Here is a 19,295-nt window from a genome sequence, read left to right as displayed (position 1 = left end):
TAAGCTGTAATGGACTCTGTTGGTTGTGCTCTGTTTTTAATTATTCAGATATGAGTCTCGGTTAATGAGCTTCCATAAGCTGCATGTGTAATTAAACCAGAATCAGCTGTGTGCTGTTTAAAGACTGTAGTACAGTATGTCAAACTGAACTGAGTGTTTCGTCAACTATCCTCATTTGTTGTTCAGGTCATTCACATGGATTATGGCATGAAGGAGAAAAACCCCATCAACAATGTCCATTTTTACTGCAAGAACGATCCCAGCAAAGCCATCAAGATCCGCAAGAAGCAGGTGCGCAGATGTTTCTCTCTCCAGATGTTTAGGGACATTCATCTTCCTGTTCTGGACACCTGGCTGCACGGTTATTTATATAGCTCATGTCATACACTATGGCAATGCAAAGTGCTTTACACAGAGAGGAATTAAAATCATCACAAGCAGAGGTGTCGAGTAATGAAGTACAAATACTTCGTTACATTACTTGAGTAGAAATTTTGGGTATCTATACTTTACTGGAGTAATTATTTTTCAGCCGACTTTTTACTTCTACTCACGCAATTATCTGTACTTTCTGCTCCTATTTCATTCCGGCTTGTTTTCATTCCGGCTTGTCGTCGTTCAAAAGAATGGCCAATCACACAATAGATCTGAGTCCCGCCTCCTGAACACACAAACTGATTGGCTTTGTGTTTTCTAATTTGTGAGAGGCTGTGCCCGCGGCGCGCTGTAGTTACATTTGGTTGTGCGAAGCGGCAAAACTCCTGAAGGAAACCTACTGTAGATGCGGTAAGCGAGGGAGAAATTAATCAACAGTTTTGTGCTCAAGAATACGGGGCAAATCACATCAAATATTGATTTGGGGACAGCCGTTCTGCATCGGCCCGGTGGCGCGGTCTAAGCTTTTGTGCTTAATGCCATTTTTTCCCTTACATTACTTTTACTTTTATACTTTAAGTAGTTTTGAAACCAGAACTTTTACACTTTTACTGGAATAAAAAGCTTGAGTTGATACTTGTTTGTATTGCATGTTAAACACATGTGATATGTTGAGTTAGCCCCACTCATGCGGTCTCAGGGGTCCTCAAACTGACACCCAAAAACTGTTCCTGGACCCTTCAGAAATCAACACATTTCTGCAATTTTCAGCCATTCTTTTGGTAACTACGTTGATATTATGTCAAATAAGAGATAAATGTATTGTTGTTTGTGTATGAACAAATAATAATTCATAATTGTATATAATTTTCCTTTAAATGGAAAGATGAGTTGTATTAGCTTGCGAGAGAAGTGGCGTAACGCCGGTGTTCCTGGCGGCGTGTCGTACAGGTGTCCAAACTCCTGCCGGAGCAGTTCGCGGAGCAGCTAATCAGGGTGTTCTGCAAGAAGACGGACGACAAGAGCCTAGAAGCTGCTAAGAAGTACTTTGTGCAGTGGTGCATGGACAGGAACTTCACCAAACCGCAGGTAGGGCTCCTGGCGCCGGCGTGTGCAGGTCACCCGTCTGCATCTCCAGCTCTGTCAATCATTGAAATGGAAATGTTTATTTTTTTGAATTGCACATTCAGTTCAGATTGTTATTTTGAAATTCAACAGACAATCTATTGCTCAGTTTGACACATTTATGTTGTTTCTGTATACATTTTCTGTAAGGTTTAGTTTGAGAATGAACATAAACAGTAAGTGGTGTTAGTGTGGACTGATGCTGCAGGCGTCGGGTAACTGGTGACCGTGCTGTGTTCCAGGATGGAGATGTGATCGCCCCAGAGCTCACGCCACTCAAGCGGGACTGGCACACGCTGGAGCGGGACGACAGTGGCAGCGAGGTGGAGGACCACAGTGAAGGCATGCGTCCGGCGATTAGAGATCAAACGCCCAAGAAGTCTGGACGCAATGTAAAAGTGAACCTTTTTCAAGCTCAGGCAGAAAGCAAGCTCTGAAAAACTGGCCTTGGCTCTCAGGATCTCGAACAGCCAAGCGTTCTTGTTGAGGATACTTGCGGAGATCAGCAGATGCTCTTTCAATCATTCAAAGTGTTTCCAAACTACATTTAAATGTTATTTTCCTCTATTGAGTTTTATTTTCAGCTTTAGTATCATGTTCTGTATCAGGGTTTTAATGCAGGTCACTCCTTGGACACGAGGCGCTTCATCATTCGCTCCAGAATGAACGATCATGTCTCCGCTGGCGTGCGAGGATGCAGAGGGAAAGTTCAGTGCTGTTCGGCATTCTTCTGTTCAGTTTTATTTATTTAAAAGGTTTTATTTGGGACTCTCTGTTACTTGTTTATTTTGTTGAACAGCCCTCAGCTCACACATGAATCTGCTCATTTTCATTATACCGGGTCTTATGTAAAATATCCCTTGTCATCACATTTCAGAAATCTATAATTGAGCAGAATGTTTTTTAATACTTGAAATGCTTTGTATAACAGTAGTGGATGTGGTGGTGTGACCCTTGTGTCCTCAGCGATTCTCTTGGATCTTATTTCAGGTGTTCTCATCAGTGCAGGGCTTTACAGTAAACCAAATCTCCATCATTGTTATGCTTGGTTAAACTTAAGTTTGTTGAAATAATATTTCATCACAGCACAATCACATCAAGTCAGTTGTACTGAAAAAGGTCGAGTTAACGAATGTAATGACGTAATGCCAGTTGTGTGTGGAGTTTTTTTCTGATGTAGTGGTGAATCAATGCAAACTCAATCAACATCTCAGGATTCCTGTGCAAATAAGAGTGGTTTTCCAGCAAAAGGATTAAAATGGCAACGCAAGGAGAAACAGTGATTCTTCTCTGGCAGGCTGTGTGTGTTTGTAGTGTTTTATATTATTTTATGTTTATGCTTTACTTTTGCTTTGTCATTTCTCTGGTGGATGTACAGAAGGGAATAAGTTTGCGGTTCACTGAGTAAAGGACTGAGAGATGAATAATGTCTACCAGATTTAGCAGTAAAAGCTCTACACTGACATTCACTTCTGTAATTCCCAAATCAATGATCAAATGACTGATAGTTTTAAAAGGGTCATGACACACTTTTGAGGTTTACACGGTGGTGAAGTTTTTCAAAAAAAATTGAAACTTGCATCTTGGAACTGATTTCAAAGTTGCTCTTATCATCCGATCGTGGTTGTATCTCTCTATTAGTATTACTGGATCTTAGTGCTGCATTTGACACCATTGACCACAACATTCTTTTAAATAGACTCGAACATTATGTTGGCATAAGTGGAATTGCACTGGCATGGTTTAAATCATACTTATCTGACCGTTATCAGTTTGTAGCAGTAAATGAAGAGATGTCTTATCAATCACAAGTTCAGTATGGCGTACCACAAGGCTCAGTATACTAGTACTACCATTAGGAGATATCATTAGGAAACATGGAATTAGCTTTCACTGTTATGCTGATGATACTAGCAACCGTAACTACAGTAGGCGCGGGAGATCTGGCAAGCTTTCGAGCGAGGGAAACATGCCGAAGCGTTGTACGAATGGATTGTGCAAACCTGATACCCTAAAAGTTTGGATGGTGGGGTGAAATTTTTTTCCTTCCCGAAACCTAATAGCAGAGAGGAGAAATGCCAGGTGTAGCATTCAACAGTGTGGGATGCCCCATTCACAACTAAATGTAAATGTACTTTATTTATATAGCACCTTACATCGACCACTAGGTGAACCAAAGTGCTTTACAACAGATTAAACAACTATTTAAAACAACCACACACCAAAAAAACAAGTACAAAAATAAATGAAAGAATAAATAAAATAAAATAAAAATATAAACATGCCGCCACATTACTAGGTACTAAAAGCCACTTTAAAAAGATGCGTTTTAAGTCTTGATTTAAAAAGGCCCAGATCAGTAACGATACGCATCTCACTGGGGAGCTTATTCCAGAGCTTAGGTCCAGAAACTGAAAAAGCGCGGTCTCCCCAGTGTTTAAGTTTTGACCTGGGCACTTCCAATATAAGTTGATTGGACGACCTTAACGTCCTAGCATAATTACGAATGGTCAGCATGTCTGACATGTAAGATGGGGCGAGGCCGTTAAGAGCTTTAAAAAACAAACAATAAGATTTTAAAATGAATTCTAAAATGTACCGGGAGCCAATGGAGAGAATAAAGAATCGGAGTTATGTGATCTCGTTTTTTAGTGCTCGTTAACAGACGGGCAGCTGCATTTTGGACAAGTTGAAGACGGCCAACAGAGGACTGGGAGACACCGATATACAGGACATTGCAGTAGTCCAGTCTGGAGCTTATTAGAGCGTGAATAGCCTTCTCAAGGTCATGACGGTTTAAAAACAATTTTACCTTTGTCAGAAGGCGCAGTTGAAAAAAGCTCAACTTAACAACATTGTCAATCTGTTTGTTGAATTTAAAAGAACTATCAAAAATCACTCCTAAGTTCTTAACCGTCTGCCTGGCAGTTGGAAACCAGGGACCAAACCCGTTAGACACAGATTCTCCAAACACAATATATTCAGTTTTATCCTCATTTAAGTGCATAAAGTTTTGGGCAAACCACTGCTTAATGTCCGAGATGCAGTCAACTAAGGTACCTTGTACATCACCAGGCTTCAATGGCAGATCATCTGCATAAAAGTGAAAAGATAGGTTGTTCCTGGCTATAATTCCATTTCCTTTCAGCCTGCCTGCAACATTGCCTAATGGTACGAGTATTGTCATTGATCCAGGGATCTGTTGTTGGTTTAGCCGATTTATGCTGAAAAGGGGCGATAATGTCCAGAATCCCGGAGCAGGTGGAATGGAAGAGAGAAAGAATATTGTCTGGACAGATAGGAGAAACTATGCCATTCAAGGCAAAAAACTCAGAGTCCCTGAATGCAGCAGCGAATTCATCAGCTGTGGTGGAAGTGATGATGCGACGCTGGCACGATGGAGCAGAAGACTTTCTAGCTGGAGGAGGGGCTGTATATTCAAACACAATAGGAAAATGATCTGAGATGGCAGTCTCAGAGATCTCTTTAAGGTAAATTGAAAGCCCAAAAGAGATAATGAGATCCAAGGTGTGCCCACGATGGTGTGTAGGTTTATCCACTGATTGAATTAAGTTAAAAGTTTCTAAAAGTCTTTTAAAATCAGTGGCTAATTGGTCGGACGGACAACAAACAAGAACATTAAAATCCCCGCAAATCAAGAGTTTATCATATTTTGGAAAGATGTCTGCCAAAAACTCAGAGAACTCATGAATGAAGTCCTTATTATATTTGGGTGGGCGATAAACAACGGCACATAAAACAGGGCTCATAAGCTCCATCACAAACAATTGCAGCTCAAAGCAGGAGTAAGCATTTGTAGGAAGAAGCCGGCATTTAAATCTGTCATTAAAAACAGCAGCAAGACCCCCTCCGCGACCAGATGCTCTTGGGGAGTTGAAGTAAGAACAGCCGGGTGGGAGGAGCTCTGAAAATGCGCTGTTATCACCTGGTTTCAGCCAGGTTTCCGTCAACAGGAGAAAATCCAGGGATTGAGAAATAAAAAAGTCATTGAGGATAAAAGTCTTATTCACAACTGACCGAGTGTTGAGCAGAGCCATGCGAATTAAACTCTGGTCCGTCCGTTCGGAGGCATAAGCGACCGGGCGAAGATTCTCTGGTACGCAAACCCGTCTGCAGATCCTCATGGGCCGGCAGCGCGGACGTGGAATGCCCAAACGATGAGTGGTGGACGAGGCCATAAGCTCTCAATCTGCAACTCAATCCACCTCTCCTTCCTCGTCTTCTACGGCGGCTGATGCGCAACGACCCGCTAGGAGAATACCACAGGTTTGGTCGTCCGCTGAAGCCCTGGATCGGCAGTTTTTCCACAAAATCACATATATAAAGAGTAAGGCGATCATACACCAGTAGCGGCGACACCTCACGAATCAAAAACAAAAAAAATTAAACAATACACAGCACAGGTACCAGGGGCAGACAGCTAGCCACACACAAGGGCGCCATCATAATAAACACATAATAAATGTCGACAGGATTAACAAAAACACCTATTGCTTGGAAATAATGACGGTTCTTTGTTCATAATGCATATATTTGAATGTAAAATAAGACGATTAAAGGCAAGACGGAGGCTCACTGACATACTTTGAGATATATTCCAGCATTTTGTTAATCAACGGCTTACTACCCCTGAGTAACTTTACCCCAATCCTATCGCGGCTCTCCCGGTGTTAGTGTTATTCCACAAGATTTATGGATAAGATGTTTGCTTTATAATTATTAGATTATAATTAATTTTCACATTTCACTTACCCTGCTGTGCATGAACAGCTGTTCCTCAATTTGTGTATTTCCCATTTGAATGGTCAGCGTGTGAGGCGCTGCTGCTAGTGCTGAGACCTATAGGCTTTAGCTTCAATTTTGATGAAATTATTCTCTAATTGGTTGCATATTATTTTGTGGATATATCCCTCGAATGCATACTACAGTCTCTTTTGTCTTGCTCTCTCAGATATTTCACCTGTTCGCCAAAAATGACTAATCTCCTTGGGAATGTCTGACAACAGTGCATGCCTGTGAGTATACACAAAAAAATAGACACTTAACTGGATCGAATGATGTATAACGAATGATCAACGAAGGTATAACGAATGATCAAAACCAACAGTATTTTGAATCTCTTTTGCACTGATAAGAAAAAAAGCGAGCTGATCACGCCGGCGTGATTGCCGACCCCACAGGGTTAAGATTGGGGACAGGGACACAGAAGCTCTTATACACTCAGGGAGTATGATGACACTAGTTCGACCAGAGTTTGCATGGTCACCCCCCAGGGGGCAGTATACAAGCAGAGATTGTGAAGCACTTGCCAGTCCCTGTCCTCATCGGCCGAGACTGCCAGGCATTTCCCGCCTACTGGACAGACCGAATTGGATAGGGGAAGAGACCTACTTGATGCAGATGGAGAGTCCGTCCATCCAACTCCTGCCCTTCTCTGACCCCTGAAGAGACCACCGGTGCCTACGAAACCAGCCCAGAGAAGCCCCTCAACGATAATAGAGGTAAGGAAGGTTGCTCCAAGACCCAGGAGGAGTGCAAGATTATTGTCGCCACTGTTTGGAGTGTCAGCTCCACAGTCTCAAGGTAACATATCGAAATCCCCTTCTTCCTCTGCCAATACTTGAAACCCCTTTCAGCAGGATTGCACTGGACATTGTGGGGCCCCTACCAAAGTCCAACCGGGAACGCAGGTACATTCTTGTCCGAATATGCCACCCGATTCCCAGAAGCAATACCTCTCTGATCAGCCAAAACGGTGGCAAGAGAACTGGTCCAACTCTTCAGCTGGGTGGGGATAGCTGACGAAATCCTTACGGACCAAGGCTCGTGTCATGTCTATGGTGATTAAAGAGACCTGCCGACAACTGAAGGTGAAGCAACTCAAAACCTCCATATTCCACCCCCAGACTGATGGGCTTGTGGAGAGGTTTAACAAAACTCTTAAAAAATTAAGAGTTTTAACGTAAAATTAACATTGATAAAAATGGGATTATCTGTTACCTTATGTCTTGTTCTCTGTTCGAGAAGTCCCACAGAGATCCACCAGTTTCTCACCCTTCGAGCTCTTCATGGTCAATGACCTCGAGGGATGTGCCAACCTGGCTGCAGGAAGGGCCAGCAAATCTACCACATAAACCTCTTGAGACCGTGGCATTAACCTATCACCCCTCCAATGGAGGTCTTCATAGCCAGTGTCCCTCTCCTCGTAACTCCCAAGGTGAAGATGGGTAATCAACTCTACCCTATGCAGAGGTAGTAGTTACGAGAGCTTTTATGGCAAAACCACAACGTCTTCTCTGATCTCCATGGACAGACCCATCTTATAACCTATAATATCTCTGATATAAACACTCTCTGATGTTAAATCTATTAGTATTGGTGTGCCTCAAGGTTGCGTATGTTCGCCCTTTCTGTTTACTCTTTATACAAATGACTGTTTTAGTATAAATAAGAACAACTATATTATTAAATACTCTGATGACACAGTGATATTGAGTCTCCTAGAGAAAGATCAAGATATATCAGCGTATCAGTCTGAAATTGAGAATTTTGTGCGGTGGTGCAATGTAAATCATCTTATCGTAAATGTATCAAAAACGAAGGAAATGATAATAGATCCAAAAAGATTAGGTGATTATAGCCCAGTTATCATCTATGATAATATCGTTGAGCAGGTGGATACCTATAAGTATCTAGGTGTGATCATTGATCGTTCATTTACTTGGAAAGCCCACATTGATTATCTTTGTTCAAAATTTCAACAACGACTGTATTTTTTAAGAAGACTTAGGCTGTTTGGTGTAAATCAGAGAATTATGCAATTATTTTATTACGCTGTTTTAGGTAGTCTTTTGAATTATGGGATGCAAACTTGGTATGGCAATCTTACGGTCCAATTAAAATCACAGCTTGCTCGTCTTGTGAAAATTGCAATGAAAGTTATGGGTGTAAGGGAGTACTCATCACTTCAATCAATTTACGAATCGCTGATTTTAAAAAATGCACAGACAATAGTGAGTGATTCAAGCCATGTTGTATTTTCAATGTATCAGATGCTACCATCAGGAAGACGGTATAGAGTCCCATTATGTAAGAGCAACCGTTACAAAAAGTATTTTATCCCTGTATCTATTAATATGTTAAATAGCCAGATGTAGTAATGTAGTCTGGTAATGCTCATAAAGATTTCAGCTTTTTATTTATTGGTTTGTGTGTGCATATGTTGTATGTATGTATTTTCGTATAAATGCAGCTTTGAGTCCAAGACAAATTTCCTGAAAAAGGACAATAAAGTATACAAACAAACAAACAATATAATAACAGAACCTGGGGAGATTGTCAGACTTTAAGCTTACAGGATTCCAGAAGCTAAAAGGGAAGCCATCTGGGAGGAGGTAAAGAAAATGCTGGATTTAAGAGTTATAGAGGAGTCCCAAAGTGCGTGGTTAAGCCCTATTGTCCCAGTACCAAAACCAGATGGGAGCACACGATTCTAATTTTCGACACTTACCCTATGCCAAGAATAGATAAGCTAATTGAGCAGTTGGGTCCTGCACGCTTCATCACGACCCTTGACCTGACCAAGGGATACTGGCAAGTGCCTCTAACCCAGGGGTTGGCAAGTTCGGTCCTAGAGAGCCACTGTCCTGCAGAGTTTTGCTCCAACACTGAAAAAAACCTCACCTGGCTATAGCCTTAGTAATCTTGAAGACACTGATTAGCTTGTTCTGTTGTGTTTGATTAGGCCTGGAACTAAATTATGCAGGACAGCGGCTCTCTAGGACCGAACTTGCCTACCCCTGCTCTAACCTCTCAAGCCAAACCGAAGACAGCCTTCTCCACTCCTGAAGGGGCCTTGCAATGCCGGGTTCTTACCTTTAGGGTCCACGGGGCTCCCGCAACATTTCAAAGACTCATGGATAGAGTCCGCTGCCCCCACCAACAATATGCTGGCGCATTGTTGTCCTCAACAGAAGAAGAACATCTTCACCATCTAGAGGCATTACGGGCAGCGAGTCTAACAGCAAACCCAAGTAAGTGTTCACTGGCTCAAGAAGAGGCCTGGGATACACCTTTGGAAGAGGAAATGTGAAAACCAAGGAACATGAGGACCTTCCTTGGGCTACTTGGTTACTACCCGAACATTCATCCCTGGCTTTGTCACAAAAGCAGCCCCCCTAAACGAACTGACCCGCAAGAAATTCCCAAACCAGGTCAAGTGGACTAAAGAAGCAGAGCAGAAGTAGGGATTGGATAAATGCCGTCCCAGCTGCAGAGTGGTAGGGAGCACCCGGTCATGTATGTTAGCCATAAGTTGCTACTCCTTGAGAAGAATGCCTTGCTGTCGAATGGGACATTGAAAAATTGTGGGGATTTTGTTGGGGATATTCTTCATCTCCATTGCCTTCCTTCCAGACGGAGTGATTAGATGCAATAAGGGCCAACTCAAGAAGGAAGTACCTCAGTTTACAGTTTTTTTCCCTCTCCCACACCTTAAGAATAAATAAAATTAAGTTTTGCCTTCCCTGCACTCCTGCCTGGTGAATCGTTTGTTCTGACACTCTGAGTTGAAACTCCCAAAACCTGTGTGTAGAGATTACAAAACATACAACTCAAAATTGATCTAAATCAATCAATGCACCATTTTTTTGCCATACATTTATTGTCTCACCATAGCAAACCCAATATATAAAAAAAAAAATGTTTGCAATGTATCACATCTAAAATGTCTTGGCAAATCGTTGACCAATTTGATGACAATTACATGAGTCCCCAAATAGGAGTATTTAAAAGTTCTCTGCATGCACTTTTCACAAAACCAAAAATGTCAGACTTGCAGTGCCGAGGGCCCTTTAACAGCCTCCCCAGTTGTGGCACCAATGTAACGATGTTCCCAGTTCAAACAAACGATGAACGTAACTTTAATGACAAAATAAACATAAACAACAAAACAAGTGGCAGCCCCTCAAGGACGACTGCCGCACATAAACCTGAATGTCCCAGGCCTGGTCCTCTCTCGTCCTCTACTGTTGTAAATCCTCCGTTTATCCTTCCGGAGCTTCTCCGTGGGACTCGAGACTGGCGTGACTCATAGTTCCTTAAGCTCGCTCTGTTCCCACCGCTCTTGGCCCCGCACTGCTCATTACACAGCTCTTATTGTATTTCATGCTCTTGAGGTTGCACAATTTTTTTGATTATAAAAAAAAATAATTAATGACAAATGAAAAAGTGCAGTAAATTTTAGGCTTGTGACTCATATTTAGCTGCAATTAATAATGTGGAATGTATATGCAAGAAATATGAAGCCATATCCAGTCAATTAAATGAAATGAATATTGTACAAGTAAAACATGTTACACATTATATTCTGCATAATCCATCATGTAATTTTATTTTATTGTATTTTTAGATACAGCACAGGGGCTAAAGAAGCATCGCTGACAAGCTCCATACTTGACTTGTATTCCCGCTACATTACAGATATAGATCATCATGACTTATCTCTCACCAGAGTTCAGTTATTCTTCATAGAGGCAGTTATTGTTTGAAATACCACACTGACTACCTTTTTATTGTCATTTTAGAGCTTAGATTTAAAAATAGAAGGCAGAGGTAAGAGAAGGTTACATACATTATCTTGATATCCCATAAAGCTGGGGAGGATGGTGACGTGCTCACTGTGGGTTCACTTGAGCTCGGTTACAGCTGTTCTAATAAAGCCATGCGCTGCACTTCCACCTGTTTTACTCAAGTTCTTTTGTAGGAAAATAGATTTTAATGCGTACACAGGCTACATACATTTGTTGTAAATATTCCTAATATTCTGATTTGAACCAGGCGGTCGCCGCATGACTTTGATCAGTACAATTCAGGATGGTTTATGAGTGGCATATGTTATATATAAAACAAATAATGTTATTAAGTAGTGAACTCAAAGCCATAATGACTGTCTGAAGGGGTTTCCGCTCTTAGGATAGAGCCAGCAAACGCTCCAGAAGGATATCAATAAAACACTGAAATCAGTGCTCTAAACGCTAAATCTATAATTGAGCATGAGACCATGGACATGGTATAAATATGACAATAATAAAGATAGTAAAGGTTAAAACATACCAAATAATAATTGTAAAAGATTACTTACATTCAGAATAAGAACCATCAATATGTTCTTTTCTACATCAGTTTGTGTCACTGCCCTCAGGCCTTTTCCTTTAATACACTAGATCCAGAACGGAACAGCCCGACTACATTTATTTCAAGAATGCCCACACCAGAAAGAACAACCGATGACAAATGAGTGATAGATTATATTGTATGACTGTTATTGTTAGTAATAATTGACTGTACATCATTTGCACTGCTTGAGTGTTATTATTTGCAAGCTGGCGGACTGGTGACAGACACTCAAGCGCGGGAGTCATCAAACTCTGTAAGGCAACACGACGGGGTTTAGCCTCAGTGGTACAGGAAAACAGCAGGCACAGCCGTACACTACATCCACTAGCCTAGCACTACGTCTCATGCTGTTATGTGCTGCAGGGGATCAAGTCTAGTTGGAAAACAAGTTTAAAAATATATGTTAGTGTCAAAATCACAAAATTTGGCTTTAGTGCAGCGGCTGTATGTACTTCAAAGGGATTTAACGTAATAAATTGCATCAAAAACACCATTATTTAAAAAGCTTACTTGGGTAACACACTTGGGCAACAATACAAATGATACATGTTAAAAGCCCTGAACTTTGATTATTAAGACACAGAGAGAGACACATGGTAGGATAATAATTGTTCATACATATTGTATTATAGAAAACATGAATTAAAAAAATTTAAAATTACAAACATTACACGTAATATGAAAAGAAAAAATTCTGAATAAATAAATAATATGATGATGTATATAAATCAAAATATATTAGCCTCTATGAAATAAAATATATGATGTATATACATGTATTTCATATAAAAAAATAAAAATAAGAACATGCATATGAATACAACCAAAAAATAAACGCAAATGGAGAAAGAATGGCTTCAAATGATAACGAAATGTGAAAGGATTTTCTCTTTTCAAACTGTACCTGTGATCGCACAGGAACATCGCAGTGACTCTAGCTGATGTGTTCTACATAAGGCATTGTTCAGAGACGCAGCAAATCTGCTCGCTAAAGTCTTTAGCTCGATCAGTCGTTTTTAAAAAGCCAATTCAAATCTTAGCCTGACCTGTCAGATTCAACTTCACTGTATTTGTTAGTGTGGAAAAGTGTTCAAATGTACTCTTTCTCTAATAAGTGAGCAGTGTCTCATGTATCAGAGTGACTTGTCAACATTATCTTTTTAGTTGTACAGTAGAAGCCATAGTGCGGACATCTACTATGTTATCACGTTATTTCCTACAGCCACCAATACACTGTAGATACAGCAAATGTTGACTATGCTTTATAAACAATCAGAAAAAGACAGTGCTGGCAGTCACTCCTACAGAAATCATTTTCAAAACAAGCTGCATTTGTGCGCCATGTGAACAAGGCCAAAACCTGTCCTAACCCTCGGATGGGCGTATTCCCCCGGCTGTAGTCTATCTCACCTTAGTCTACCGGAGCTCAAGACAACTTAGAGGAACAGCTTCCAGTTCAAACATCACTTGCTGTAAACTGGTAAGAAGCAAGGTGAGCGCTGTAAACAGTGTTCAGTGCTTGGATGGAATGTTATAAGCAATTGTCCTGCACTTTATTGGCGTCTGTCGGATGCATGTGTGTTATGTGAGAGTGAAGCCGGTGGTGTTTATGGATGATGTTTCTCGCGTCATATAGTAATATCCTGTCTAATACCATCAGTGCCTCTCATTCAAATGGTCAGGGACATGCATGTGTTAATTTGGCCCCAGAATTCCTGTCACAGAAGTGGGGAAGCTGATGCTGGGCGGAGGCATGTTGGGAGATGTGGCGCCCGAGCTGTCGTGACCGCCGTGAGTGTGTGGATCCCTGCGTCCGCTGTACTGGCCGATGAAGGAGCCGTCCTCGTTGAACTGGATGTCAACACTGTCTCCGTAGTCGGCTAGACTGTCGGAGCTGCTGCGCTTGCTCTCGCAGACAGACGGCTGACTGACGGAGCACTTCTCATTATCACTGATGGAGACACAGACCAGAGGTTTCGGTTACGGTCCAGCAGGAGACAGTCAGTGTACATGGAAGACGGAGTCAGTGAATGCTCTTACCTCTCCAGAGATCTATGTGCGCAAGCATGAAAGCAAAGAGACTTATGAACAGAGAGAATTATTGACACTACAATGTGACATAATTGGCTAACTGTGCTTACCTGTACTCTCCAAACGCGTCTTCTTTCATCGTTCGGGCCCCGGCATCCACCTGACCCTCCTCTTTATCTTTCACTGAAACCCAAAGAATACCACGCACCATAAATTCAGAATGTCTCTTTCATTGACAACCCTATAAACATAGCAGCACTATTGTATACATTCACCGCTATGTAGATCTAGAGTTTCGGTCAAATAAATGCTGTTGTCACTGTGTATAAAACATACAATTGTTACTGGATGTCCACCAGAGGGCACTCCCCTCTTGTTCATTGTCATTCCATTATGGACTACATTTCCCAGTAATTGCTGCCCAGACTCATCAGCCCTGATTGCTATCAGCTGTGTATCTTTACCTTGTCAACTCTACCTATATAAGTCTGGTTAATTCAGTCATTCGATGCAAAGTCTTGTATGTGTCTGTATTGCATTGCCTTTATATCTTGGTTTCCTCTGTCTTGGTTTTGATCTTCTGCCTGTTGTCCTGTATTTCTCTGTTGTCCTGTGCCTTGGACTCTGTCATTGTTTGGACTGTTTTGATGACCCTTTAATAAACTTCTGTGTTTGGATCCTCAACTTTGTGTTTCGTTCATGACAGAGACTTCAAGACTTCGCCACACATGGATCCAGCAGAGAAAATGTTGCTCCTTCAAAAAGTATTTGTACCATTGAGGCATACACCGCTCAATTCTGTGCTCTACCAACTGTTTAAACTGGAAGAACGACGTTTTGAAAGACTTGGATAGATATGGATTAAACAAACCTGTAAAATCATCAGTATGAGTTTCCCTGTTCACAGATTAATGACATAATCTGTGACGCTCTCATTGACAGCTTTCTGAAGAGACGTAAGCTCTGTGTATAAGCTGATCACTCGTGGTTTCCCTTTACCAGCATAGTGTTCTCTCAGAATCTTCAGTGCCTTTCTTCCATCATCCGCTGCATCTCTCATCACAAGGGAAAGGCTTTTATCATCCAACAGCTGAATCAGTTCTGCATACGCGTCCTCATTTTTCTCCGCGTCTTCTTCTACACCGTCATCATCAGGTGGTTCGCTCAGTATGGTGCTCTTTAAACTGAGTAGCCGCAGGTGCGCCAGAAACTTAGTTTCCCACAGTTCATAATTTTTCTCATCCCCGTCAAAACATAAACGGTTCCACCGGCTTCCAAACTCCTTTCTGGGCCCATAACCTGTTAAGTTTGCCATCATACCATAAAGGGTAGAATACCGGCTAAACCATGACGGAGGAATAAACTCACGTAGCCATCGGGTTTCGTTTGACTGGCGTGCACTCACACACAGGCGCATGCAGTCATTTATTAAATTGCAACACCTGTAAAACCACAATGAATGAACCACACCCCTTAGACTCACACCCCCTTAATCAACAGTCATAATAAGAGCACATTCAAGGTCACCAATGTTCAACGTTTAGTTGCAGACAGTCAGTCGATGCGCCAGAAACACGGAGACCACAAAGTTGCATAGTAAAAGAAAATCTGGTTTTCAAAAAAGGAAAGAAAGAAAGAAAGAAAAGAGAGAGAGACCATATCGAAGGCAGAGCTGATGTCGAGCAGCAGGAGTATAGACAGAGAACCAGAGTCACCAGAAAGAAGCAGATCATTCAGTACTTTGACCAGTGCAGTGTCAGGACTATGGAGAGGGACAAAACCAGAAACCGGGCGTTATTTTCGACTAGAAAAGACCGAAGCTGGGAGGCAACAGTACTTTCCAGTAATTTAGCCATGAAGGGTAGATTTGAAATAGGACGATAATTAGATAAAGATGAGGGATCAAGGTTGGGTTTCTTGAGAACAGGGGTAACGGCAGCAGTTTTGAGTGGCAGAGGGAATGACGCAGAGGTAAGAGATGCATTGATGAGCTGAGAGATGAGTGCAGAGATAACTGAATGGCAGAGTTTCAGGAGCAGGGTCAAGACGACAAGATGAAGGGTTGGATTTCAAAATGACCTCAGAGACAAATTTCCTGTAGATTCTATCGGAAAGGAACGGATATGACTACGGAGGACGCCCTTGAGCTCCCTGCCTGTTTTGACACAGCCCCTGAGGCCAACCATAACCTCTCTGTGCTCGGTTACAGTTTCGCCTGATCAGCCGTGGCGGTCTCTAGTTCCACCAGATCTGCCCTGGGGGTCTTTAGCTCCACCGTAGTTGTCATCATCCCTGCCTGCTCCGCCTTGGTGGTCTTCATCCCTGCCTGCTCCGCCTTGGTGGTCTTCATCCCTGCCTGCTCCAACTTGGTGGTCTTCATCCCTGCCTGCTCCACCTTGGTGGTCTTCATCCCTGCCTGCTCCGCCTTGGTGGTCTTCATCCCTGCCTGCTCCACCTTGGTGGTCTTCATCCCTGCCTGCTCCACCTTTGTGGTCTTCATCCCTGCCTGCTCCACCTTGGTGGTCTTCATCCCTGCCTGCTCCGCCTTGGTGGTCTTCATCCCTGCCTGCTCCGCCTTGGTGGTCTTCACCCCTGCTCCGCCTTGGTGGTCTTCATCCCTGCCTGCTCCGCCTTGGTGGTCTTCATCCCTGCCTGCTCCGCCTTGGTGGTCTTCATCCCTGCCTGCTCCGGCTTGGTGGTCTTCATCCCTGCCTGCTCCGCTTTGGCGGTCTTCATCCCTGCCTGCTCCGCCTTGGTGGTCTTCATCCCTGCCTGCTCCACCTTGGTGGTCTTCATCCCTGCCTGCTCCGCCCTGGCTGCCCAGATTGATTGGCTCTCAGTGTTTATATCATTCATCAGCTGGAATAAATTGTTCTGAAAGTGATTCCAGTTGTCAAGTTGTCATCCTTGGTGTGAACTGGCCTTTACATGAATAACCATTCGAAGTGTATTGTTGTCATGAACTGCTCTGAGACACAAGGTTGAGGATCCAAATGCAGAAGTTTATTAAAGGGTAATCCAATCTAAATTTATAAAACTGCGTAGGATCCTTAAGTATACGTGCGCCCGAAAGGCAAAAATAGCCTACTCAAAAAATATTAGACTTGTGATTGACTTATAAAGCGGCAGAACCTGCGCAAGGCACAAAGAACCTGTAAGACTGAGGCTTTATTAATGCTGTTCATTGATTCGAGTAATTTTTTTGACATTTGGGTATAAAGTGTTTTAATTCTACAATATATGGTGTAAAAACGTCTGATTGCTGTCCTCGTCAGGTTGAACGGTGGCTACTGCAGTTTAAGTGATTACAGAAAGGTTGCTGGATTAGATGATAAATATGAAATGCCCATAAATTTTAAAGCACATGATGTGATCCGAGAATCAGACATGTCCAGAATGATTATAGCATCATCACAACAGCCAAAGACACCTGATCATCTTCCTCTGACTTTTTCTTGCCATAACAAATGTGTTTTATAAACTCTCAGATAAGAAGCCAGAGAGAAATTAATGTTATAGTGTGAGTGTGAGTGTGTGTGTGTGTGTGTGTTACCTGAGTACTTCCCTCCTTTGCTCTTCTTGATGTAGCACAGAATGAGCAGCACCAGCATCAGCAGAATCATGGCGCTGATGAGTCCGATGAACCAGCCCTGAGTTGCAAAGCTACTGGGCAACTCCTGCAGCTCTGAGAAAGAGACGACACAAAGCGAATCAGAGCATGGAACCCATGAAACCCAGCGATGCTTGTGACTGGCCTGTACCTGGTCCGTTCGTTTTGAAAGCCAGGGAAGTGTTTCCGGGCCAGATCTGCAGGAGGTACCAAACACCCGGATCCAGTCCCTGCAGCTGATAGAAGGCCTGTGTAGAGTTCACCTGCTCCGACTCTTCCCATGGACCACCGTCTACACACACACACACGGACACGCATGCGCACACACACACACACACGCGCACACACACACACACACACACACACACACACACACACACACACACACACACACACACACACACACACACACACACACACACACACACACACACACACACACACACACACGGCTGAGTTCAGCTTCATTTGCCTTTAAGGTGTTCTCATGTTTGCTGCGTCATCTGTACTAAACCTCTATCATTGATAGCGTCTCATCCTTGATCAGCTTTGAGACTAATTCTATTCAGCCATTCAAATACTGCAAATGGCTTCAGCCTTTTAGTCCCACCTGGATTACATGTGCCATTATCTTGTCAAAAAAAACCTAAACTTTTCAGTTTCTTAGTAGTACTCTGGGAACTATAAAAAAATGGTCATTATTGATGAGCTAATAGTGAAGTACAGCGTTAAACTGCTATTACTTGCTCATTTATTAATCAGAGTTTATTGTTAGTGTAACATTGGTGAACCCACGTGCAGTTTAATATTATTCAAAAACAACATAAAACAAAACTCAAAACAAAAACATGAACATGGAGCTTACCAACAGTGGTTACACGAAACAATACTTGAGAAAGACACATGGCAAACATGAGGGCTTAAAGGGATAGTTCACTTTAAAATTAAAATTCTGTCATCATTTACTCACCCTCAAGTTGTTTCAAACCTGTATTAATTTATTTGTTCTGTTGAACACAAAGAAAGATATTTTGAAGAATGTCGGTAACCAAACAGTAGACAGTGCCCATTGACTTCCATAGTATTTTTTTCCCTACTATGGATGTCAATGGGTACTGTCTACTGTTTGGTTACCGACATTCTTCAAAATATCTTTCTTTGTGTTCAACAGAACAAATAAATTAATACAGGTTTGAAACAACTTGAGGGTGAGTAAATGATGACAGAATTTTAATTTTAAAGTGAACTATCCCTTTAAATACACACAAGACTAATGACTGAACAAAACTATCTGAGAACATGATAGACAATTAACCAATGACAACATGAGAAAGAGACTAGGGAATAACATGGCGGGATCACATGAGGGCAAGCAAATCACATGACTGACATGACACATTAACTAAAGCATAAAGTGCTGCAAAATAGAGCGTCGCCATTCGGGCTCATCCACAATCGAGAGGGACCTGGGTGGCGGTCACAGTCTAGCCAGTTAGAGATATGCAAGATCTGAGAACTGTTTTATCTCTAATATAGCTTGGAAGAAGAAGCCCTGACGCTGAGGCTGCAGGCTTCTGAGGGTGGTCCCCTCCGGGGTAGGGACGGTTTTGAGAAATCGTTTTTCCTCGGCGCCCTCTGGGGTGCGACTCTCTGAGGAGGGTCGTAGAGCAGTCAGTTCGGTTTTCCTGCCGGTTCGCCGTTTCAGGGCGCCGAGGTGCCTGCTTTTTCCCAACGATCCTCCGAGGAGGGTCGTTGGAACTAAGATAGTTAGAGGTAGGCAAGATCTGAGGACTGTCGTTATCTCTAATTAAACTTAGACAAGAAGTCCTGACGCTGAGGCTATCAGGCTTCTGAAGGTTCCTCCGGGGCTGGAACGGTTTTGAGAAATCGTTTCTCCTCGGTGACCTCTGGGGTGCGACTCTCTGTTCCCTGTCGGTTCGCCGCTTCAGGGCACCGA

At 42.5% G+C, this 19,295-nt stretch overlaps 2 protein-coding genes across 2 annotated transcripts in view; one reads left to right on the top strand and one right to left on the bottom strand.

The window, feature by feature from the left end:
• samhd1 (SAM domain and HD domain 1) overlaps positions 1 to 3,061 on the top strand; it is a 33,872-nt gene extending 30,811 nt beyond the window's left edge. Inside the window, exons 14-16 of the mRNA XM_079588445.1 lie at positions 187 to 291; positions 1,327 to 1,464; positions 1,743 to 3,061. Of these exons, the coding sequence (XP_079444571.1) occupies positions 187 to 291; positions 1,327 to 1,464; positions 1,743 to 1,937 (438 nt within the window). The 3' untranslated portion in view covers positions 1,938 to 3,061. The remainder of the gene's footprint in view (positions 1 to 186; positions 292 to 1,326; positions 1,465 to 1,742) is intronic.
• Positions 3,062 to 11,819: 8,758 nt separating this feature from the next.
• The window catches only part of l1camb (L1 cell adhesion molecule, paralog b), a 77,078-nt gene continuing 69,602 nt past the window's right edge, over positions 11,820 to 19,295 (bottom strand). Inside the window, 4 exon segments of the mRNA XM_079588793.1 lie at positions 11,820 to 13,648; positions 13,839 to 13,911; positions 17,282 to 17,413; positions 17,490 to 17,630. Coding sequence (XP_079444919.1) covers positions 13,393 to 13,648; positions 13,839 to 13,911; positions 17,282 to 17,413; positions 17,490 to 17,630 — 602 coding nt within the window. The 3' untranslated portion in view covers positions 11,820 to 13,392.

This window comes from Phoxinus phoxinus (assembly GCF_949152265.1).
Source record: "Phoxinus phoxinus genome assembly, chromosome: 18".
In the NCBI taxonomy this organism is placed as follows: Eukaryota; Metazoa; Chordata; class Actinopteri; order Cypriniformes; family Leuciscidae; genus Phoxinus; species Phoxinus phoxinus.
The sequence above is the reverse complement of the archived record's forward strand: the minus strand, read 5'-3'. Positions and strand labels throughout refer to the sequence as shown.